The sequence below is a fragment of the Mobula hypostoma genome, chromosome 12 (assembly GCF_963921235.1).
Source record: "Mobula hypostoma chromosome 12, sMobHyp1.1, whole genome shotgun sequence".
NCBI classification, from domain to species: domain Eukaryota; kingdom Metazoa; phylum Chordata; class Chondrichthyes; order Myliobatiformes; family Myliobatidae; genus Mobula; species Mobula hypostoma.
The window spans coordinates 112,976,494-113,002,425 of NC_086108.1; the positions used below are offsets into that span (position 1 = coordinate 112,976,494).

The 25,932-nt window shown below is 45.8% G+C and overlaps 1 protein-coding gene across 1 annotated transcript in view; it reads right to left on the reverse strand.

The window, feature by feature from the left end:
- LOC134355274 (collagen alpha-1(XXIV) chain-like) overlaps positions 1 to 25,932 on the reverse strand; it is a 530,134-nt gene that overhangs the window by 55,604 nt on the left and 448,598 nt on the right. Inside the window, exons 49-52 of the mRNA XM_063065074.1 lie at positions 24,605 to 24,715; positions 17,870 to 17,923; positions 3,199 to 3,261; positions 2,708 to 2,761 (exon numbers count right to left, since the gene is read on the reverse strand). Coding sequence (XP_062921144.1) covers positions 2,708 to 2,761; positions 3,199 to 3,261; positions 17,870 to 17,923; positions 24,605 to 24,715 — 282 coding nt within the window. The remainder of the gene's footprint in view (positions 1 to 2,707; positions 2,762 to 3,198; positions 3,262 to 17,869; positions 17,924 to 24,604; positions 24,716 to 25,932) is intronic.

A 25,932-nucleotide genomic window follows, 5' to 3' on the forward strand; every position in this document is an offset into this window, starting at 1 on the left:
GGAGAAGAGAAGGGGTAAGAGGGGAACCAGATGAGGAAAGGAAAGAGAGAAGGGGGGAGCGGGGAAGTTTGAGAAATTAATGTTCATGTCATCAGGTTGGAGGCTACCCAGGTGGAATATGAGGAATGCTTGATCAAATTAATCTTATTGGCCTGCACATGATCATGGTCATGTGCCTGTCCACATGCCTCTAAAACACCATTGTTGTGTCTGCCTCCACCACCCCACCCCACCTTGTATCAAAAAACTTGCCCTGCACATCTCCTTTAAACTATGCCTCTGGTATTTGATGTTTCCACCCTAGGAAATAGATTCTGATTATATGCCTCTCATAATTCTAGAAACTTCTATCATGTCACCCCTCCCCACCCCCCAAGCCTTCTGTGCTCCAGAGAAAACAAGCCCAATTTATTTATTTAGTGATATGGCGTAGAGTGTGCCCCTCTGGCCTTTCGAACCAGAAACACCACAACCCCGATTAACCCTAACCTAATCACGGGACAACCAATTAACCTACCCAGTACGTCTTTGGACTGTGGGAGGAAAGTGGAGCGTCTGGGGGAAACCCACGCAGTCTACGTGAAGGACATACAGACTCCTTACAGCGGACCTGAGCTGTAACAGTGTTGTACTAATCACCAAGCTACCATGATGCCCAATCTGCAAATTCCCACCACGAAGAAATTGTGATCACTGCTCCCTCCTGAAACTTTGATCACCTGACCAGGCCTGCTCCCCAGTACAAGGTCACGTGCTCTCCATTCCAGGCAACATTCTCCCACTCTGTAATAAGGTGACTGAGTGCTTGCCCTTGGATTATGCCGAATGGGTCACTGCTGGGGATGACCCAGTCAACCGTTTTCCCTGTGACATGAGAAATGAGAAGTGGCTACACAGGTAGGTGTGATGGTAAAGGAGGCACAGAGTATGTCTGCCTTCATTAGTCAAGGAACTGAGTGCAAGAGTCGGGAAGTTATGCTATAGCTTTATGAAGCTATAGTTAGGCGGCACTTGGAGTATTGCATACAGTTCTGGTCAGGCGATTACAGGATGGATGTGGGAGCTGTGGACATGGTGTGAGGTTTACTGGGATTATAGGAATGAGCCATAAGGAGAGGCTGGACAAACTTAGTTGTTTTCTTTGGAACGGTGGAGGTTGATGGGAGATCTGATCGAGGTGTATGAGATTATGAGAGACACAGATGTTTACTGTCTTTTCACAAGGTGTAATCAGTCTATTCTTAGATCCACACATACAGTTTTTCTCTCTTTCTCATGTGTGTACACACACACACACATGCATACACAAGCATACAGAGAGTCTGTCACACACACACACACACACACACACATACATAAGCATACAGTCACACACACACACACACACACGTGTACAGAGAGTCACACACACACACACACACATGCATACAGAGAGTCTCACACACACATACACACATACAGAGAGTCTCTCACACACACACACTAGCTGGGTTTGGGCAGAGATATGAGTGAAGATTGCAAAGGGAATGGCATGGTCGGTCAGTCCTGTTTCCTCTCTGATATGCCGGTCTTGTGACCCACTGCCAAAGTTATGGACTGTTCTTGGATAAAATACACTGTTTAAGATCATAAGACATAGGAGCAGTATTAGGCCAACTGGCCCATCGAGTCTGCTCCACCATTCAATCGTGGCTGATCCTTTTTCCTATCTCCTCCACAACCCCAGTTCCTGGCCTTCTCCCTGTAACCTTTGATGCCGTATCGACTGTTTAAGAGCCTGGCTAACGCAAGGAATGACATGGAACACAGAATAATGTGGAGGACAGAAGTGTGTTGTGCATGTCTGGCTGACGTGTAGTAAGGTCGGTGTGGGAGGTGATGTCAATGCCATGTCTGGCTGGCATGTAGTAAGGTCAATGTGGGAGGTGATGCCAATGCCACGTCTGGCCGACGTGTAGTAAGATTGCTGTGGGAGGTGATGTCAATGCCATGTCTGGCTGGCATGTAGTAAGGTCGGTGTGGGAGGTGATGTCAATGCCACGTCTGGCTGGCATGTAGTAAGGTCGGTGTGGGAGGTGATGCCAATGCCACGTCTGGCTGGCGTGTAGAAAGGACAGTGTGGGAGGTGATGCCAATGCCACGTCTGGCCGACGTGTAGTAAGATTGCTGTGGGAGGTGATGCCAATGCCATGTCTGGCTGATGTGTAGTAAGGACAATGTGGGAGGTGATGCCAATGCCACGTCTGGCTGATGTGTAGTAAGGTTGGTGTGGGAGGTGATGTCAATGCCATGTCTGGCTGACGTGCAGTAAGGTCGGTGTGGGAGGTGATGCCAATGCCATGTCTGGCTGACGTGTAGTAAGGTCGGTGTGGGAGGTGATGCCAATGCCATGTCTGGCTGACGTGCAGTAAGGTCGGTGTGGGAGGTGATGCCAATGCCACGTCTGGCTGGCGTGTAGTAAGGTCAATGTGGGAGGTTATGCCAATGCCACGTCTGGCTGACGTGTAGTAAGGTCAATGTGGGAGGTGATGCCAATGCCATGTCTGGCTGGCGTGTAGTAAGGTCAATGTGGGAGGTTATGCCAATGCCACGTCTGGCTGACGTGTAGTAAGGTCGGTGTGGGAGGTGATGCCAATGCCACGTCTGGCTGGCGTGTAGTAAGATTGATCTGGCAGGTGTTGCCAAAGTTGTTTCTGTGGATACTTACAGGTGTCCCAGCCGGACCAGTGATTCCAGCTGGTCCAATCAGTCCGGGATTACCCTGTTCACAACAGAAAAGAAATCAGCATTAACAGAAGAACATAAACCGATTGCACAGGCTCTCAACACAAACACATCGACACAGGTACAAAGTGCGATCAAGAACTGGCCACTTGGGACATCCTGTCTGTGCCAGGTTGGTGAGTTCACAGCTGCTCTGCTCGTAACATTGGCTCCACCTTCCCAGTATTTCACTGCGGGGAGTTGATGGGAATATGGAGGGAATAACACAGAAAGTGTATTAATGGGCAGTTGATGGTTAGCATGGGCTTGGCGGCCGGAAGGGGCTGTTTCCGTGCTATAAGCCTCTGTTACATTGTGCTTGGTGCTACTGATGGTGTGGCACAGAGCACATTCACAGTAAAAGCAATACAGCTGGGTGGGTGACAGGTGACCTGACACAACAGAAGCTTCAAACAGGCCAAAAAGTTTACTTACGAATAATCCCGTCGGGCCCTTGGGACCACGAATTCCTTTAAAACCGACCTCTCCAACTGGACCCTGTCAAAAGCAACACACAGTGTGGGTTCCCAGCTGATACACACTTTTGTGACTGTCCACACATTCAGCTCTCGCTCTGTTACCCCGCCACACACCCACAGCTGTCCACGTTGTGTGGCTTCCGTAAAGCTACCAGCTCTTTGGTCGTTTGGGGCAGAGGCTGTGGTTATTGGGATTCTCCCACTCCCATTAGGTAGAAGGTACAAAAGCCGGAAGACATGTACCACCAAGCTCACGGACAGCTTCTGCATCACTGTTATCGGACGATTGAACAGTCCCCTATGATGATAAAATGGACTTTTGACCTCGTTATGGGATCACACCTTATTGTCTACCTGAACTATACTTTCTTTTTAACTGTAATAATTCTGCTTTCTGTGTCATGGTTTCATCTGGCTGTTCCCCTTTGACGCTCCTTCTTCTTCTTCCTCGGGTTTTTACGGCAGTTGGCATCCACACTGTTGCATTACTGCCATCTTCAGGATTTATTGTCCCTCATTGTCCATTCACTTTAAAGCCATCTTTCCAGTCCCGTTGTCCTTAAAAAACTAAACAACCATTTCCTCCCCGATCACTCTCCCCACACTCCAATAAACCTTTAACGCCGTTCTCTACCAGTCCTATTTTGCGTAATTGTTGTAAGATTTGTTGCCTTTCCTGTGCAAATTTCCGGCATGAAATAAGGATATGCTCCACTGTTTCAGTCTCTTGACATAGATCGCAAAAACCTGTTGGAAGTTTATGATGGCCAGAGTGCCATTAAGGTTGCTGTGCCCAATTCTCAGTCCACTTATAATTACTTGCTCCTTCCGCTTTACTCCCCTACTTCTTCCCATATCTACTCTGTTCTGAATTGAATGTAAATGTCTTCCTTTTATTGCTCTATCCCAATGCTGCTGCCACTGTTGATGTATCCTTCTCCACACTATGCTCTTCCCCTCTGATTTTGATAGTTTAATATTGACCTCTATAGATCCTTTTTTGACTGCTGCTTTTGCCAGCCTATCTGCTGTCTCATTTCCCATAATACCCAAATGTGCTGGAACCCACATGAGTGCGATATTTTTGCCTGGTCTAGCCAGTCTTGAATTTACAAACAGGATTTCATAAAGCAGATCCTGGTTGCCTCTAGCTGTACCCGCCTTAATGCTCGCAAGGGCCGCCACAGAATCGCTACATATCACAATATTATTACAATCAACCTGCTCACTCCATTCTAGTGCTAACAATATGGCAAACATTTCAACTGCATATACACTCAAGCAATCAGGTGCTCTCTTGCTAATTTCCACTCGATAACTTGGTACAATTGCAGACCCTGTTTCACCTGTTTCTGGATCCTTTGATCCATCAGTAAAAATCTGTATGCCTTTATATTTACATTCCCTATAACTATGATATTCACTGAGTATATCAGCCGTCTTATTACTGTGCTTAATCTTAAGCAATTCCAAATCTACAGAGGGATTTTCTAATACCCAGAAAGGTCTGACAGGCCACACCACACTTGGACAAAACTCTTTATTGTATATACCCATATCTTTTGCTGTTTGCTCTCCTGTCCAGCCAAAACTTTCTTTTTGTGACCTCTCCTTCTCCCAGCATGTCTGCAACACCCTTTTTGTAGGATGGCTATCACCATGCCCCCTTAAGTTAATCCAGTAATTGTCCTCCAGCTGTTTACGCCGCAGCCCCAGTGGCATTTCATTTGCTTCAACTTGGAGTGCACACACTGGGAAAGTTCTAACTGCTTCCAAGCACACCCTTAGAGCCCGAGCTTGCACGATATCCAGTTCTGCCAGCACAGATTTTGCTGCTGACCCATATACAATACTTCCATAGTCTAATCTTGATCTTATTAATGCTACATAAATATACTTCAGTGATGCAAAATCAGCACCCCATTCCAATCCAGCAAGACACCTCCTGACATTTATCACATTTTTACATTTACTAACTACATATCTAACATGTTCTCTCCATATTAATTTCAGGTCAAAGTGCACTCCCAAAAACCAAAAACTTTCAACTCTTTCCAGGTTACTCCCATACAGATTCAAATTAAGTCCCCTGAACCTTTTCCTTGTAAAGAACATGGCTTTTGTCTTCTCCACTGAAAATTTAACACCCCACTTTGTCCCCCACTCTTCAACTTGATTAAATTCCACCTTGCATTTTTGTAACGACATGTTCAATATTTCTCCCTCTTTTCCACAAAGCCCCATCATCTGCAAACAATGACCTTCCCACTTCCATTGGAATATTTACGAATATATCATTTATCAAAATGGAGAATAAAGTTGGACTCACTACACTCCCCTGAGGCGTCCCGTTTTCTACAACATACTGGCTTGATAGCTCTGATCCTATCTTCACCTGAATAGTTCTCCCGTTTAAAAAGTCCTTAAGCCAATTGAACATAGCCCCCCCAATTCCCATTAAATGTAGCTTGATTAGGAGCCCCTCTTTCCATAACATATCACAAGCTTTCTCAACATCAAAAAAAAACTGCAACCACTGTCTCTTTATTTACTTGAGATTTTCTTATTTCATCCTCTAGACACAACACTGGGTGCATAGTATTCCTTCCTTTCCTGAACCCGCTTTGATACATAGCCACCATACCTCTACTTTACAAGAAGTACACTAACCTCTCATTTATCATACGTTCCATAAGTTTACATACATGTGACGTCAAGGCAATTGGCCTGTAGTTTTCTGGCCTGCTGGCATCTTTCCCAGGTTTCCTTATTGGAATAATTATTGCCTCTCTCCAGCTCCCTGGTATTCTCCCTTCATCCCAGACTTTGTTATACAGAAGCAGAAGTTTCTCCAGACTTCCTTCACTCAAGTGTTTTATCATACTGTAACACATTTCATCTTTACCTGGCGCAGTCTTTCCTGTTTTATCTAGTGCCTTTCTTAATTCTCCCATGCTGAAAGGGACACCTTGCACACCATCAAGGTTAGTTTTCCGACATAAAGCCTCCATATTTTCAGCTTTTGTTTGACGCTCCTTTCTCCCTGATTATGCCCTAATTTCAGTCATTAGATTTCCAATTGCTGCTAGTTTACCTAATTACAGTCCACCTGGTTTTCATCAGAGACTGTGAGATAAGTACGGTGGCTTCTCTATCACAGGTTGCCAGTTTGTTGGTTTATTCTCGTGTGATACCTCGTTCTCTTGTCCGCTTAGAACCGTTAGTTCTAAGTTCAGTTTTAAGTTCTGCTCTAGTTTCAAGATAGTCCCTGTAGATCCCGTCTCCTTGCCAAGATTCCTCCGGTTTGCTGTTCTACATTCACGTCTACGCCAGCATCCCCAACTCAGTCAACGTGCCGGTGTCCTGCACTTGGGTTCTCCTCAGTCGCCCCGTGCAACATTCTGTTATTGTTTTACCTTGTTCTACCTCAATGCATTGTGTAATTTTTTTTTTGAGATACAGCAAGGAACAGACCTTTCCAGCCCAACGAGATGCACCATCCAGCAATCCATCTGTTTAAATCTAGCCTAATCACAGGACAATTTACAATGACCAATTAACCTACTAACATAGAAAACATAGAAACAAAGAAAACCAGGGCCTTCAGCCCACAATGCTGTGCCGAACATGTCCTTACCATAGAAATTACCTAGGGTTACCCATAGCCCTCTATTTTTCTAAGCTCCATATACCAATCCAGGAGTCTCTTAAAAGACCCTATCGTATCTGCCTCCACCACCGTCGCCGGCAGCCCATTCCATGCACTCACCACTCACTGCTTAAAAAACTTACCCCTGACATCTCCTCTGTACCTGTTTCCCAGCACCTTAAAACTGTGCCCTCTCTGTTGCCATTTCAGCTCTGGGAAAAGCTTCTGACTATCCACACGATCGATGCTTCTCATCATCTTATACACCTCTATCATGTCACCTCTCATCCTCTGTCGCTCCAAGGAAAAAAGGCCGTGTTCACTCAACCTATCCTCATAAGGCACGCTCCCTAATCCTGGCAACATCTTTGTAAATCTCCTCTGCACCCTTTCTATGGTTTCCACATCCTTCCTGTGACCAGAACTGAGCACAGTTCTCCAAGTGGGGTCTGACCAGGGTCCTGTATAGCTGCAACATTACCTCTCAGCTCCTAAACTTAATCCCACAATTGATGAAGGCCAATGCACCATATGCCTTCTTAACCACAGAGTCAACCTGTGTGAGTGTCCTATGGACTCGGACCCCAAGATCTCTCTGAACCTCCATACTGCTAAGAGTCTTACAATTAATACTAAATTCTTCCATCATATTTGACTAACCAAAATGAACCACCTCACACTTATCTGGGTTGAACTCCATCTGCCACTTCTCAACCCAGTTTTGCATCCTATCAATGTCTGGCTGTAACCTCTGACAACCCTCCACACTATCCACAACACCCCTAACCTTTGTGTCATCAGCAAATTTACTAACCCATCCTTCCACTTCCTCATCCAGGTCATTTATAAAAATATCAAAGAGTAGAGGTACCAGAACAGACCCCTGAGGCACACTTCTGGTCACCGGCCTCCATCCAATGGTCACCAACAGACTTGTTTATTTTTTGGAAAATAAGGAACATTTTGATGCCTATCAAAATGGTTTTAGAATTGGAAGATCAACAATGGAATGTGTTGCCCTTTTAGATCATGATATTAAAAAAGCATTTCAAAATAGAGAAGTAATGGTAAGTGTATTTCTAGATATTGAAAGAGCATATGACTCACTATGGAAGGATGGCTTATTAATTAAACTCTATGATGCGGGAATTAGAGGTAGAAGGTTTAATTGGATCAAAGGTTTCCTTAAGGAAAGGACAATTCAAGTAAGAATAGGTGGAACAAGCTCCAAGTCAGTTAAAACAGGTAATGGTACCCCTCAAGGAAGTGTCATTAGTCCAGTTCTTTTTACTGTCATGATAAATGATATCTTTGATCAGGTAAGGACAGGATTTGGCAAATCATTGTTTGCAGACGATGGTGCAATCTGGAAAAGAGGAAGAAACATCAAGTATATATTAAGGCAGGTACAAAAGTCTAAGATCAGTTGAAAACTGGGCTAATAAATGGGGTTTCAGGATTTCTGCTTCTAAGTCCAAATATATGATTTTTGGCTTTAGAAGAAAGATTCCTGATTGTGAATTGTGTCTATATGATTCTCTACTAGAAAGAGTCAAGGTATTCAAGTTTTTAGGTGTCTGGTTTGATGAAAGACTTACTTGGAGGGTTCATATAGATAAAACAATTGGCAAGTGTGAGAAAGTTTTAAGTGTTATGAGAAGTATTGCTGGATGCGACTGGGGAGCAGGGGGGGAAACTATGTACTTAATATATCTAGCTACGATTAGATCAGTTATAGATTATGGTTGTATTGCTTATGGTTCCGCAGCTACGGAGGTGCTTGGAAAACTAGACACTGTGCAGTCCAAAGCACTTAGACTCTGTTGTGGAGCTTTTAGAACAACATCAGTCCCGGCATTATGTGTGGAGATGGGAGAAGTGCCTCTACATTTAAGACGAGTTCAGTTGGGCTGGCAGTATTGGGTAAAACTAAATGGATTCAATCACAGCTGTCCATCAAAGTGTCTTTTGCAGGGGAAGTGGGAGCACCAAAGTAAAATTAAAAGATATCCATTTTTAGATTTGGTTAATAACTGGGCCGTGAAATTGAAACTGACTGCTGAAGACATAGTTGACCAAATTTGCTTGCCACCCGTCCCTTTTTGGCTCTTTCCAGAACCAGAAGTAGACCTATTTCTCCTTTTTCAGCTTCAAGGAAGCAGAGCAATTTCATCAGCGTTGATCACAAATGAGTATTTAAATAATAAATGGGGATCTTATCTGAAGATTTTTACTGATGGCTCAGTGGACCCAGAGAGCAGTAGGGCAGGATTTGGGATGTATGTGTCTCAACTTGGAGTTAAGATTGGTAACCGGGTTTCAGATGGTGTTTCTGTCTTTGCAACAGAATTATTAGCAATCCTCTGGGCCGTATGGTGGATAGAAGACTCTCGACTACGGAGGGTTATCATCTGTTCAGATTCTGCTGCTGCCTTAGAGTCTATAAAAGTGAGTAAGTCAAAAGCTCGTCCTGACATAGTTATTGAGATTCTCTTAGTGTTGTTTAGAGTAGGTAAGATGGGTTGTGCAGTTAGATTTTCATGGATACCTGGACATGCTGGGGTGGAGGGAAATGAAATTGTGGATGGCATTGCAAAGTCTTCCTTACAGAGCAGGCAAGTAGAAATTAGAGTTCCCCTAGGCAGAGCAGAATTGAGAAGTAGGATTAAAAAAGGTATAGAGAAGAAGTGGCAGGAGGATTGGAAAAATGAATTAAAGGGCAGGCATTATTTTTCTAGTCACCCACTAGTTAAAAAGGTCTCAGACTATTACCTTTTAAATCGTAGAGATGTGGTGAAATTAACAAGACTTAGGTTGGGGCATTGTGGGCTAAACTATTATTTAAAGATAATAGGAAAACATCCTACTGGATCATGTGACTGTGGTAGTCCAGAGACAGTCCAGCATGTTTTGCTGAGCTGTAATCGATACAAAACTGAAAGAAGCATGTTGTTCAAGAGGCTATCTGGCTTAAATGTATTTTGGTTTTCTATTAAATCTTTGTACGGACATCAAGAGAACCAACATCTGATTGAAGAGTCTATTATTCAGTATATACATGTGACTAGGTTGTATTCGATAACTTGAAGTTCGATAATTAATTATACACCCTGCGGAGAGCAGTAATACGCCTAGATATGTCTAAACAGGAGGAGGGGGAGGAGGAGGGGGAGGGGAGAGGAGGAGGAGGGGGAGGAGGAGGAGGGGGAGGGGGAGGAGGAGGGGGAGGAGGAGGGGGGAGGGGGAGGGGGGAGGGGGAGGAGGAGGAGGAGGGGGGAGGGGAGGGGGGAGGGGGAGGGGAGGGGGGAGGGGGAGGGGGGAGGGGGAGGAGGAGGAGGAGGGGGAGGGGAGGAGGAGGGGAGGAGGGGGAGGGGAGGAGAGGGAGGGGGAGGAGGGGGAGGAGGAGGGGGAGGGGGAGGGGGAGGAGGGGAGGGGGAGGGGGGGGAGGGGAGGGGGAGGAGGAGGGGGAGGAGGAGGGGGAGGAGGAGGGGGAGGAGGAGGAGGGGAGGAGGGGGAGGGGAGGGGGAGGAGAGGAGGGGGAGGAGGGGGAGGGGGAGGAGAGGAGGGGGAGGAGGGGGAGGGGGAGGAGGGGGAGGGGGAGGAGGGGGAGGGGAGGGGAGGGGGAGGGGGAGGGGAGGGGGAAGGGAGGGGGAGGAGGTGTGACGTGCTCAGGTCACTCTGGGAGTGACCGCAGGAGTTTGGGCTGTATGGCGACTCTCCTAAAGGTGAGCTTGGCCCAAGGCTTTGGAGCTTTACCAGTGACCAATCTGAGCATCAGAAGTTTTGAGAGGAGGGGATGTTAATCAGGCCCACTGCAAGGGTACAAAAGGCAGCAGCAGGTCACTGCAGCAAAAAAGAACTTTGACCAGTGACTGAGAAAGTTTTGAGAGAAGGATATTTCACTCAGGTCCACTGACCGAGTAGAAAAAGCAACAATAGGTTGCTACAGCCATATTGGGACTTCAATATGCAGGTAGATTGGGAAAATAAGGTTGGTACTGGATTCCAGGAGGGGGAATTTCTAAAGTGCGTATGAGACGGCTTTTTAGAGCAGCTTGTGGTTGAGTCCACTAGGGGGTCAGATCTTTTGGGATTGGTTGTTGTGCAATGAACCAGAATTGATCAGAAAGCTTAAGGCAAAAGAACCCTTAGGGGAAACTGATCATAATATGGTCACATTCACCCTGAAATTTGAGAAAGAGAAGATAAAGTCAGATGTATCAGTATTACATTAGAGTACTGGGAATTACGGAGGAAATGGACAGAATTGATTGGAAAAAAACACTGGCAGGGATGACATCACAGCAGCAATAGCTGGAATTTCTGGAGGCAATTTGGAAGGCACAGGATATATACATTCTAAAAGAAAGATGACACAACCGTGGCTAACAAGAAAAGCCAAAGCTAACATAAAAGCCAAAGAGAGGACATATAATGAGGCAAAAAATAGTGGGAAGTTGAAAGATTTGGAAGATTTTAAAAGCCAACAGAAGGCAATTGAGAAATTCATTAAGAAGATAAAGATGGGATACAAAAGTAAGTTACCAAATAATATTAAAGAGGACACCAAAAGTTTCTCCAGATACATAAAGTGTAAGATGGGTGAGAGTGGATATTGGACCACTAGAAAATGATGCTAGAGAGATAGTTATAGGGGACAAGGAAATGTCAAACAAACTGAATAAGTATTTTACATCAGTCTTCATTGTAGAAGACACTAGCAGTATGGTGGGAGTTTCAGGTGTCAGGGGTCATGAAATGAGTGAAGTTACCACTACTAGAGAGAAAGTTCTTGGAAAATTGAAAAGTCTGAAGCTAGCTAAGTTACCCGGACCAGATGGTGTACACCCCAGAGTTCTGATAGAAGTAAACACAAAATAATCTGTAGATGCTGGGATCAAAGCAACACTCACAACATGCTGGAGGAACTCAGCAGGTCGAGCAGCATAGTGGCTAAAGAGATTGTGGAGGCATTAGTTATGATTTTTCAAAAATCACTATATTCTGGAATGGTTCTGGAAAAGTGGAAAATTGCAAATGTCACTCTGCCCTTCAAGAAGGTAGAGAGGCTGAAGAAAGGAAACTATAGGCCAGTCAGTCTGACCTCAGTGGTTGGGAAGATGTTGGAGTCGATTATTAACAGGGTACTTGGAGGCACATGATAAAATCGGCATTGTTTCCTCAAGGGAAAATCTTGCCTGACAAATCAATTGGAATTCTTTGAAGAAATAGCGAGCAGGATAGACAATGGAGAGTCAAGGGATTTTGTGTACTTGGAAAAGGTGCCACACATGAATCTCCTTAATAAGCTACGATACAATCAATTACAAGCTGATATACAGTCCATGGTATTAGAGGAAAGTTTCTCGCATGGATAAAGCAGTGGCTGATTGGCAGGAAGCAAAGAGTGGGAATAACGGGAGTCTTTTCTGGTTGGCTGCTGGTGACTAGTGGTGTTCCACAGGGATCTGTGTTGGGACTGATCTTTTTCATATTAAATATCAATGATTTGGATGATTGGATTGATGGCTTTGCAGATGATATGAAGATAGGTGGAGGGGCAGGTAATTCTGAGGAAGTAGAGAGGTTACAGAAAGATTTAGATTAGGAGAATGGGGACAGAAATGGCAAGTGGAACATAGTGTTAGGAAGTGTATGGTCACGCACTTTCGTAGATGAAATGAAAGGGTCAACTATTTTCTAAATGGGGAGAAAATATGCAAAAAATGTGAGGCAAAGGGACTTGGGAGTCCTTGTGCAGGATTCCTTGAAGGTTAAATTGCAGGTTGAGTCTGTGGTGAGGAAGGCAAACACAATGTTAGCATTCATTCCAAGAGGACTAGATTATGTTGAGACTTTTTAAAGCACTAGTGAAGTCTCACTTGGAATATTGTGAGCAGTTTTGGGCCCCTTATCTTAGAAAGGATGTGTTGAAACTGGAGAGGGTTCAAAGGAGGTTCATGAAAAAAAATTCCAGGATTGAATGGCTTGTCATATGAAGAGCATTTGATGGCTCTGGGTCTTTATTCACTAATATTCAAAAGAATGAGGGGGTGACCTCATTGAAACCTATTGAATTGTGAGAGGCCTTGATAGAGTGGATGTGGAGAGGATGTTTCCTATGGTGGGAGATACTCAGAGGACACAACCTCAGAGTAGAGGGGCATCCTTTTAGAATGGAGATGAGGAGGATTTTTTTTTTGCCAGAGAGTGGTGAATCTGTGAAATTCTTTGCCACAGGCAGCTGTGGAGGCCAAGTCTTACGTATATTTAAGGCAGAGGTTGATAGAGTCTTGGTTGGGCAGGATATGAAGGGATATAGAGAGAAGGCAGGAGATTGGGGCACTGAGGTAAATAGGAAATGGTAGAGCAGATTAAGTGAGTCCAATGGCCTAATTCTGCTCCTATGTCTTATGGTCTTAAGGTGTCTGGCCCAAATGGAGGTAAGGCAGCAGGTGGCAGTGGCTGGAGGAGGGACAAATCCACCGAGTATATGTCCCAGGCAGAATTGGCTCACATTGTAGAGTTGGGCTTGGGACCTGATGTGGATTGGAAGGTCAGGAGGCAAAGAACTGGGTTGGTTAGTGATGGTTGTCTGTATCACAACTTGCCACGATTCAGTGACAATCCGCACCCAACACCAAATTGTGGGAATTTGTGACATGGACGACAATCAATACTCATTACTACCATCAGGGAGGAGGTACAGAAGCCTGTAAAGGAGGTAAAGTATTGTTTTAGTTGACTGGATCCTGTTGTATCCATAGATACATTTTTTCACCATCCACCACACCATCAATGTTATGATGGTCTAGTTGAGACCACAATGAAGGACCCTCACCACCGAGGACATGTCCTCTTCTCAGTTCTACCATCAAGGAGGAGATACAGGAACCAGGCACTTTGTGGTAGTCAAATACCGGGTGAATAAGTAGTGTACGGGTCTCTTCTTTGTATGTTAAATTTAAAATGGCTTCTTTGTTATGTTAATCTTTTAAATTGCTGCATATGTGGATTAAAATGGCTTCTATGTTATGTTAAATGCTGAGAAAGTCTCTAGCTAGACATTTGCTTGGGTTAATACAGACAGCAGGGGAATATTAGCCAATGGGTGGTCATGTATCGTTTCTTGGGGTGATAATGCTGTCTCATATGACTGGGAACGGGGGTTTTTGGCGGGGAGTCAGAGGAGAGACGGGGAGGACGGCGGACGTGCGGAAGGCTCCGGTCCATCACTCTGGGTGGTCCTGAGCCGTGAGTCGACAGGATCTGGGTGGTCGTCAGGAATTTCTGAGCTCCAACGGTTGTGCACGAAGATTTTGGACTTTGATAAGTTTGGCGCCTTTTTTTTTCGCATTACTTTCTTTCCTGTATCGAATTTATATTAATTTAATAGACTTAGTAATATCTATAAAGTGTGCTTGGTAAAACGGACTGGGTGTGCTGGCTGATGATTGATGTTTGGGAATGATTCGGGCGTCAGTGGTGCAGCAACCGACCCAGCGGGAAGCGTTCAGGCCGGTGCCGGGTGGGATCTCCCCTAGACATATACGAGCCAATATAACTGAGCATTACAGTAGTCTTTGGGGTACTGCAAGTGTGTGTCCTTGCTGTTGCTTTGCTGCACGCTTGAGTGCTCGGTGGTGGGTGCCGATGCTTTTATTTTGCCAGTGGGGGGGGGATCATTGCTTGCTGTTGCTCATGCGCAGGAGGGAGGGGAGCTGGGTAGACTTTGGGGTTCTAACATTTATCTGTCATTCATTCTTTGGGGGCACTCCTCTGTTTTCGTGGATAGTTGTGAAGAAAAAGAATTTCAGGATGCATATACATTTCTCTGACATTAAATGTACCTTTGAAACCTTTGAAGACACACACTCAAAGTTTCAGAAACAGCTTCTTCCCTCTGCTATCAGATTTCTCAATGGTCCATGAACACTATCTCAGTTTTTTTTTTGCACTACTTTTTAAAAATATATTTCTTACTATAAATGATAGTAATTTTTATGTATTGCACTGTACTGCTGCTGCAAAATGATAAATGCCATGACATATTTCAAATTTGAAGATCATAAGTGGGTAAATTGATGGAAAGTATTCTTAGTGATGGTATATATAATTATCTGGATAGACAGGGTCTGATTAGGAACAGTCAACATGGATTTGTGCGTGGAAGGTCATGTTTCACAAACATTATTGAATTTTTTGATGAGGTTACTAGGAAAGTTAACGAGGGTAAAGCGGTGGATGTTGTCTATATGGACTTCAGTAAGGCCTTTGACAAGGTTCCACATGGAAAGTTAGTCAGGAAGGTTCAATTGTTAGGCATTAATATCGAAGTAGTAAAATGGATTCAGCAGTGGCTGGATGGGAGACACCAGAGAGTAGTGGTGGATAACTGTGTGTCAGATTGGAGGACGGTGTGTAGCAGTGTGCCTCAGGGATCTGTACTGGGTCCAATGTTGTTTGTCATATATATTAATGATCTGGATGATGGGGTGGTAAATTGGATTAGTAAGTATGCAGATGATACTAAGATAGGTGGAGTTGTGGATAATGAAGTAGGTTTTCAAAGCTTGCAGAGAGATTTAGGCCAGTTAGAAGAGTGGGCTGAAAGATGGCAGATGGAGTTTAATGCTGATAAATGTGAAGTGCTACATATTGGTAGGACTAATCAAAATAGGACATACATGGTAAATGGTAGGGCATTGAAGAATGCAGTAGAACAGAGTGATCTAGGAATAATGGTGCATAGTTCCCTGAAGGTGGAATCTCATGTGGATAGGGTGGTGAAGAAAGCTTTTGGTATGCTGGCCTTTATAAATCAGAGCATTGAGTATAGGAGTTGGGATGTAATGTTGAAATTGTACAAAGCATTGGTGAGGCCAAATTTGGAGTATTGTGTACAGTTCTGGTCACCGAATTATAGGAAAGATGTCAATAAAATTGGGAGAGTACAGAGGAGATTTACTAAATGTTGCCTAGGTTTCATCTCCTAAGTTACAGAGAAAGGTTGAACAAGTTAGGTCTTTATTCTTTGGAACGTAGAAGGTTGAGGGAGGGACTTGATAGAGGTATTTAAAATTATGAGGGGGATAGATAGAGTTGATGTGGATCGGCTTTTGTCATTGAGAGTGGGGGAGATTCAAACAAGAGGATATGAGTTGAGAGTTAAAGGGCAAAAGTTTAGGGGTAACATGAGGGGGAACTTCTTTACTCAGAGAGTGTTAGCTGTGTGGAACGAGCTTCCAGCAGAAGTGGTTGATGCAGGTTCGATATTGTCATTTAAAGTTAAATTGGATAGCTATATGGACAGGAAAGGAATGGAGGGTTATGGGCTGAGTGCAGGTCGGTGGGACTAGATGAGAGTAAGAGTTCGGCACGGACTAGAAGGGCCGAGATGGCCTGTTTCCGTGCTGTAATTGTTATATGGTTATATGGTTATAGATTGTATGGACAGCCAGAGACTTCTTCCCAGGTCAGAAACGGCTAACAAAAGGGACAAAATTTTAAGGCGATTGGAAGAAAGTTTAAGAGGGGATGTCAGAAGTAAGTTTTTTTTTACACAGAGAGAGAGGCGAGTGAGTGGAGTACCCTGTCGAGGTGGTGGTAGGGGGAGATTTATTAGGAGCATTTAAGAAACTTTTAGATAGACACATGGATGATAGAAAAAGTGAGGACTATGTAGGAGGGAAGGGTTAGATTGATCTCAGAGAAGGTTAAAAGTTTGGCACAACTTTATGGGAAAAAGGGCCTGTATTGCGCTGTCTAGAGATCAGGATCAGTTGTGACCTCAGGAACTATTGGCATGAAGCTTGCACGTTCACTCTGAGACAGGGACAAAGGGCCTGTACTGTGCTGTAATGTTCTATGTCAGTGGTAATGATTTGGGAGTGGTGGTCCAATCCCACACCTTCACCCTGTGCTCCAGGTTCTCAGTCTGAAGCCGGCAGGTTTCATCTGAAAGGCATTGCACTCCAGCTCTCTAGGCATCAACTGTACACAGAGGTTTTCCAGGGCTTACAGCCCTCTTTTCTGTGATACACAGGGTGGAGGGAGGGAAGATGATGCAGAAGTCCTTTGTCTGTACTATCAGCTACTTGCCAGGGCCACACTTGGAGACCACAGGGCACCTGTATGGCCTCTGTCCCTCACCTCTAACCCTGCACAGAAGAAACAGTTGTCTAAGTATCTTGAGAACTCATATTCCATCCAGAAAAGAGGCAAACACCATCATCAAGGCAAGCACTTCATGGGAAGGGAGGAGGAAATGTGGGAGACCAAATACTAACTGATGTCATACCACAGAGGCAGAAATGAGAATCCTGAAGCTCACCTGGGCAAAGTAGGGAAGAGGGTGAAAGACAGACAGTGATGGGGGACCTTCATTGCTCTTTGCTACTCGAAATGGCAGCAGCGTAATGGGCAGTAAGTAATTAAGACATATTTCATCTCAGTAACTTCCAACCTGATGGCAAGAACATTGATCTTGCTAACCTCTGGTAATTTTCTCCCCTCCTCATTCCCTCTTCGTTAATTCCTCACTCTGTCCTCTTACCTCTTCTCTTCATCTGCCATCACCTCCCCCTGGTGTCCCTCCTCCTTCCCTTTCTTTCATGGTCCACTCTCCTCTCCTATCGATTCAGTTTTCTTCAGCCCTTTGCCTTATCACCTCCCAGCTTCTTACTCCATACCCCATCCCTTCACTTATCACCTTCTAGCTTGTCTTCCTTCTTTTTCTGTCTTCTTCACCCTTCCTTTCCAATTCAGATAAAGGGTATCAGTCCAAATCATCAACTGTTTATTCCCCACAGAGATGCTGTCTGACCTACTGAGTTTTGCGTGTGTTATTCTGAATGCCCCTCCCTTTGGTGAATATCAGTCACATGAGAGGACTTTGTGTGCAGTGGTGTATTGACCAGAGCTGTAATGATCAGCAGAAGTGATGAGGGATTAAATGATGATGATAAAATCAACGTACCTTTGGGCCAATGAAACCTGGGAAACCTCTCAAACCTTGGTCGCCAATATCACCCTGAAACAGCAGATGTAGACTTCAATACTGAGCAAGTTACCATCTTCAAGATTCAAGTTTATTTATCACATCTATATCAAAATATACAGGGAACATGCTCTCTTCTCACTGCTGCCATTAGGAAGGAGGTACAGGAGCCCTAGGTCCCACACCACTAGTTTCAGGAACTGTAATCACACCTCAACCACCAGGCTCTTGGATCAGAGGGGATAACGTCATTCAGCTGAACACTGAACTAATTCCATCGTTTATGGACTCACTTTCAAGGACTCTACAACATGCTCACAGTATTATTTATTTGCTCAGTTATTTTTTGTTATTATTATTATTATATTTTGTTTGTATTTCCACAGTTTGTCTTCTTATGCACACTGGTTGTCTGTCTGTCTTTGACTCAATGCTATATTTACATGTTAATTGTGGTACTTTGAGAAAAAAGATTAGTCAACGCTTTCAATATGATGTTAGCATTCATTTCAAGATGACAAAAATATGAAAGCAAGGATGTAATGTTGAGACTTTATAAGGCACTGGTGAGGCCTCGCTTGGAGTATTGTGAGCAGCTTTAGTCTCCTTATCTTAGAAAGGATGTGCTGACACAGGAGAGGGTTCAAAGGAGGTTCAAGAAAATGATTCCAGGATTGAATGGCTTGTCATAAGAACAGTATTTGATGGCTCTGGGCCTGTACTCACTGGAATTCAGAAGAATGAGGGATGACCTCATTAAAAACTATCAAATGGTGAAAGGCCTCAACAGAGTGGATATGGAGAGGATGTTTCCTATGGTGGGAGAATTTAACACCCCAGAGGACACAGCTTCAGAATACAGACATGTCCATTTAGAACAGACATTAGGAAGAATTTCTTCAGCCAGAGAATGGAGAATCTGTGGAATTTGTTGTTACAGGTGACTTTGGAGGCCAAGGCCAAGTCATTGCATATATTTAACATAGAACATAGAATAGTACAGCACAGTACAGGCCCTTCAGCCCACAATGTTGTGCTGACCCTTAACCCTGCCTCCCATATAACCCCCCCACCTTAAATTCCTCCATATAGCTGTCTAGTAGTCTCTTAAACTTCACTGGTGTATCTGCCTCCACCGCTGACTCAGGCAGTGCATTCCACGCACCAACCACTCTCTGAGTAAAAAAAACCTTCTTCTAATATCCCCCTTGAACTTCCCACCCCTTACCTTAAAGCCATGTCCTCTTGTATTGAGCAGTGGTGCCCTGGGGAAGAGGCGCTGGCTATCCACTCTATCTATTCCTCTTATTATCTTGTACACCTCTATCATATCTCCTCTCATCCTCCTTCTCTCCAAAAAGTAAAGCCCTAGCTCCCTTAATCTCTGATCATAATGCATACTCTCTAAACCAGGCAGCATCCTGGTAAATCTCCTCTGTACCCTTTCCAATGCTTCCACATCCTTCCTATAGTGAGGCGACCAGAACTGGACACAGCACTCCAAGTGTGGCCTAACCAGAGTTTTATAGAGCTGCATCATTACATCGCGACTCTTAAACTCTATCCCTCGACTAATGAAAGCTAACACCCCATAAGCTTTCTTCACTACCCTGTCTACCTGTGAGGCAACTTTCAGGGATCTGTGGACATGTGCCCCCAGATCCCTCTGCTCTTCCACACTACCAAGTATCCTGCCATTTACTTTGTACTCTGCCTTGGGGTTTGTCCTTCCAAAGTGTACCACCTCACACTTCTCTGGGTTGAACGCCATCTGCCACTTCTCAGCCCACTTCTGCATCCTATCAATGTCTCTCTGCAACCTTCGACAATCCTCTACACTATCTACAACACCACCAACCTTTGTGTCGTCTGCAAACATACCAACCCACCCTTCTACCCCCATTAAGGCAGATGCCGATAGATTCTTAACTGGACAGGAGGTGAAAGGATACGGGGAGAAGGCAGGAGATTGGGACTGAGAGCGAAAATGGATCAGCCATGATGAAATGGCAGAGCAAGACTCGATGGGCCAAATGGTCTAATTCTGCTGCTACATCTTACATTCGTATGTTATTTTTCACTGATTCTATAAGAAAATGAATCTCACAGTAGTATTTGGTGACAAAAATGTATTTTATTAATAAATTTACCTTGAACTTCAGTACCCCTCTACGATCGGACTGAAGGCAGAGGAGCCTCAGAACCTACACCACCAGGTTCAGGAGCAGTTAATACCCCTACCATTAGGGTCTTGAACAGCATGGATGACACCACTCACCTCAGCTCTGAAGTCATTCCACAATCTATGGACTCACCTTCAACTCTGCAACCCACGTTCTCAATATTATTTATTTATTTATTTTTGAGGCTTTTTTTTTAATCTGCACAGTTTGTCTTCTTTTAAACATTGGTTCTTTGTCTGTCTTTGTTTGTACCTATTGTATTTCTTTGTGCTACTGTGAAATCCCACGAGAAAATTAACCTCAGAGTAGTATCTGGTGACAGATACATACTATGATCATGAATTGACATTGAAATTCAAATTTTGTAATGTGTCGCTTGTGTTAACAACCAACTTGCCCAAGAGTGTGCTGGGGACAGCCTTCGGCCCATCAAGTACATAACAACAATCAACCACCTATTGACACCAATCTAACACCGATCCCTTTCCATTCCCTCCCCCATTCCCATCAACTTCCCCCAGATTCCACCCCTCACCCTCACACTGGGGATAATTTACAGCGGTCAATTAACCCACTGACCCACCGACCCACACGTCTTTCAGACGTAGGAGGGAACTGGAGCGCCTGGGCAGAAATCTGTATGGTCAGTGGTAGCATGTGCTCATTAAGGGAATTGACAAAGTTCAAAGTAAATCTATTATCAAAGTATACATATGTCACCTTAGACACCTTACATAACCTGCTATTCATTTTCATGTGGGTGTACTCAGCAAGTCTATAGAATAGTAATTGTAAGGGGTTTCTTCTTTTATGTTACTGCTAAGGCTAATAAAAATGGCTTCTTTGTTATGTTAGAATAAAATAGCTTCTTTGTCATGTTAACTGCTGAGAAAGTGCTTCTCTATAGCAGCTTATTTGGGTTATAATTACTGATAGAGAGAATTGTATTCATTTGCTAACCAATTGGGATAGATGTTATTCTTTCTTGTGTGTCTGTAAGCTATTGTTTTCGCGGGCTTTGGGGCAGAAGGCGTGATGGGGACAGAGAGAGGAGACGCGATGCTGTAAACTGGGCGATGGAACGGACTTCGACCGGCAGTCCGAGGCCCAGGGTCTTCGGTGAGGAGAGGAGACGAGGACAGACTCATGTGGAGCGTCTGGGCGACCACTGTGGTTGGTCCCAGGCGGCGGGTCGAGGTGGTCGGAGGGGATCGAATGGTGGAAATAAGACTCTGTTAATTGCGCTCCAAGGGTTGTGCACAAAGTGGTTGAACTCTGATAAGTTTGGTGCCTTTTACTTTCCTTTTATATTTTATCTCTATTAATTACATAGTTCCAGTAAGATCTATAAAGTGTAATCACTTAATCGCATATGGTGTATTGTCTGTTATTTGGCGGGGTGGGATACATCACACAGCACCTACACAAACTTGATTACCCAGTTTGGTGGGGCAGAAGGCTGCTCCCCCTAGACAAAAGCGAGCTGAGTGAGCCTGAGGCTTACCAGGGGGCTACATTGTGGGGACTTGTCTGGGGTATGGATTTTTGGTAGGAAGCTGTGTTATTGTCCTCTTTAAATTACGTATGCTGCGGGGACAAAAAGCTGGTGTGCCTCTGTGGGATTGCTGGTTGTTACTACATGCATGTTGGGTGGGTGGGGTGGCTGTTGGTACCCCGGAGGTCTTTGTTCGAGTTCAGACTAGTGCTGACGAGCTGGTGGTGGGACTGCCAGTGTCTATTGGCACCCCAGGTGAGGTGGCACCATGGGCTGTCCATATTGTTAGGAGAGAGAGGAAAGAGTGGTCTGATTCGAAGGTAGTGTCTGCGAATAAATGTTCCAGCTATGGCAGGCTCCGCTGGTTTTTGGGATATTGTCCACCCCTAAAGGGGCGGAGGCGTATGAGACGTGGGCGGAGCGGATTCTCAGTTGTTAGATGAGTGGCAGTGCTCAGTTGTGGGAGAGCAACAGGGATTGGTTGAAAGTTTGAGTAGGCGGGCTGGTGATGGTGTTAGAACTATTAGGGTTATTTACCCCGTAGTGACAGCTGCCAGCTATCTGAAAGCGGGGTAAAATGCGTTTCGTTCGACTGGAAGTAAAATGCAGTGCCAGGGGATCATTTAAGGGGATCAGCCTCTCCCCTCAGTTGTTCAGCTGATCAGAGAGGTGTTGGGAAACATAGTGGAGGCCCAGTGGGGGAACGGCTTGGGTTCTCTGGGGGAGCACTTTCCCAGCAATGTACCAAGGAACTCCCGAAAGGAAAAGACCCTATTCCTGAAGTCTTAGAGGGACCACGCCCTCGGGACAATGAGCGTGAGGACTGGGGTGAGTGTGGGAACGGGACGGTGAGGGTGAGGACTGGGGTGAGTGTGTGGGAATGGGACGGTGAGGGTGAGGACTGGGGTGAGTGTGGGGAAAGGGACAGTGAGGGTGAGGACTGGGGTGAGTGTGGGGAACGGGACAGTGAGGGTGAGGACTGGGGTGAGTGTGGGAACGGGATGGTGAGGGTGAGGACTGGGGTGAGTGTGGGAACGGGACGGTGAGGGTGAGGACTGGGGTGAGTGTGGGAACGGGACGGTGAGGGTGAGGACTGGGGTGAGTGTGGGAACGGGACGGTGAGGGTGAGGACTGGGAACGGGACGGTGAGGCTGAGGACTGGGGTGAGTGTGGGAACAGGACGGTGCGGGTGGGGACTTGGGTGAGTGTGGGAACGGGACGGTGAGGGTGAGGACTGGGGTGAGTGTGGGAACGGGACGGTGAGGGTGAGGACTGGGGTGAGTGTGGGAACGGGACGGTGAGGGTGAGGACTGGGGTGAGTGTGGGAACGGGACGGTGAGGGACAGGACTGGGGTGAGTATGGGAACGGGGCGGTGAGGGTGAGGAGTGGGGTGAGTGTGTGGGAACGGGACGCTGAGGGTGAGGACTGGGGTGAGTATGTGGGAACGGGACAGTGAGGGTGAGGACTGGGGTGAGTGTGGGAACGGGACGGTGAGGGTGAGGACTGGGGTGAGTGTGGGAACGGGACGGTGAGGCTGAGGACTGGGGTGAGTGTGGGAACAGGACGGTGCGGGTGGGGACTTGGGTGAGTGTGGGAACGGGAAAGTGAGGGTGAGGACTGGGGTGAGTGTGGGAACGGGACAGTGAGGGTGAGGACTGGGGTGAGTGTGGGTACGGGACGGTGAGGGACAGGACTGGGGTGAGTGTGGGAACGGGACGGTGAGGGTGAGGACTGGGGTGAGTGTGGGAACGGGACGGTGAGGGTGAGGACTGGAGTGAGTGTGGGAATGGGACGGTGAGGGTGAGGACTGGGGTGAGTGTGGGAACGGGACGGTGAAGGTGAGGACTGGAGTGAGTGTGGGAACGGGACGGTGAGGGTGAGGACTGGGGTGAGTGTGGGAACGGGACGGTGAGGGTGAGGACTGGGGTGAGTGTGGGAACGGGACGGTGAGGGTGAGGACTGGAGTGAGTGTGGGAATGGGACGGTGAGGGTGAGGACTGGGGTGAGTGTGGGAACGGGACGGTGAGGGACAGGACTGGGGTGAGTGTGGGAACGGGACGGTGAGGGTGAGGACTGGGGTGAGTGTGGGAACGGGACGGTGAGGGTGAGGACTGGGGTGAGTGTGGGAACGGGACGGTGAGGGTGAGGACTGGGGTGAGTGTGGGAACGGGACGGTGAGGGTGAGGACTGGGGTGAGTGTGGGAACGGGACGGTGAGGGTGAGGACTGGGGTGAGTGTGGGAACGGGACGGTGAGGGTGAGGACTGGGGTGAGTGTGGGAACGGGACGGTGAGGGTAAGGACTGGGGTGAGTGTGGGGTTTTGTCTGTGCAACCCCCTGCCCATCTTCCGGTGCTGCATTCCTTCAGGGTGTCCTCAGACGGAGAGCACGCCGTCATTATGGGTTCAGTTGGGGTTTTCGGGAACGGTGCCCTTCCAGTCCTCACTGGGAATGCATTGCATTATAGATAGTTATAACTGTATTTTAACTTGAATTCAGTAACTGAAGTTGTAAACTTAGTCAGCTCCACCCTGGATATTTGCCTCAGACGTATCCAGGACATCTTCAAGGAACGGTGACCAAAAAGGCACTGTTCGTTCTGTCTTTAAGCATTCCCATTCCCCAGGACATGCCCTCTTCTCCTTCCTGCCATCTGGGAGGAGGTACAGAAGCCTGAAGGCACACATGCAATAATTCAGGACCAGCTTTTTCCCCTCTTCCATCACATTTCTGAACAGACATTGAACCCATGAACACTAGCTCACTACTTCTTTATTTCTAACGTTTGCACTACTTATATAACTTTAATATTTAATATATATTTACTGTCATTCACAGGTATTTTTCAATTATTACGTATTACATTGTACTGCTGCCACTATGTTAACAAATATCCCGACATACACCAGTGATATTAAACCTGATTCTCATTCTTTCTTGCAACCCTAACCTTTGTATGTCTTATATTTTAATAAAGTTTTGTATATTTGTTAGAGAAAGGGACAGTAGTGAGGGAGGTACTGTGGTAAAACATACCTTCTGACCTTTAGCACCAGGCTTGCCCATGGATCCTTGGTCTCCCTGCACACCAGCTCGACCCCGCTGAGTATTTTGGAAACCTTGTTGTCCCGGCAAACCGGGCTCTCCCTGAAAAGATACGAAAGCCACTCTTTGGCATGGTTCAAAAAAATAGAGAAGCTTGAAGCATTGAGAACTGTTCCAGTCTCCATATCACACTGGGAATACCGTGCACAGTTCCAGTCTCCATATCACACAGGGAACACCGTGCACAGTTCCAGTCTCCGTATCACACTGGGATCACTGTACACAGTTCCAGTCTCCATATCTCACAGGGAACACTGTGCACAGTTCCAGTCTCCATATCACACTGGGAACACCGTGCACAGTTCCAGTCTCCACATCACACTGGGAACACCATGCACAGTTCCAGTCTCCATATCACACTGGGATCACCGTGCACAGTTTCAGTCTCCATATCGCACCAGGAACACAGTTCCAGTCTCCATATCACACTGGGATCACTGTGCACAGTTCCAGTCTCCATATCACACTGGGAACACCGTGCACAGTTCCAGTCTCCATATCACACTGGGATCACTGTGCACAGTTCCAATCTCCATATCACACCAGGAACACTGTGCACAGTTCCTGTCTCCCTGTCTCTTGGAAGTGGTGTGTACAGTTTTCTAATGAAGGAGACACTGGTTCGTGCTGTATGCCAGTGAAAGCCAAGATGGATTGCACTTGTCTGTGCCTGTACAACTGTGAGATGAGGAACTGCTGTATTCTTGTTCTTGCAGAAACATGGCTCCAGGACAATATCCATGCACCATTAATCTACATACATGACACTCAGTGATTCGGACTGGATTATTGTTACATTTTTTGTTACTATGTGTTTTCCTGCTGTCATAAATATATGCGCTATATGCATCGTGTACTGTTTGTGAGTGCTGGTTTGCTTTGCATCTTGGTCCCAGAGAAATGCTGTTTCATTTGGCTGTTTTCCTGTTTGTGTTTGAATGATAATTAGACTTGAACTTGAACCTGTTCATCCTCTCTCCATAACTCAGTGTCTTAAGTCTCACACCATTTTTGTAAATCTCCTTTGCACTCTTTCCAGCTTAAAGACATTTTTCCTACAGGAGGGTGATCAAAGCTGAACACAATATTCCACTTGTGACCTCGCTAATGTCTTGTAGCATACCAACCGGACTGCTCTCCATACCCTGACTGATGAGGATCAGTGTGCCAAAAGCCTTCTTCACCATCCTGTCTACCTGTGACTCCGCTTCCAGCCAATGCTCTACAACGCTGCCCATTGCCTTGCCCTTCACAGTGAA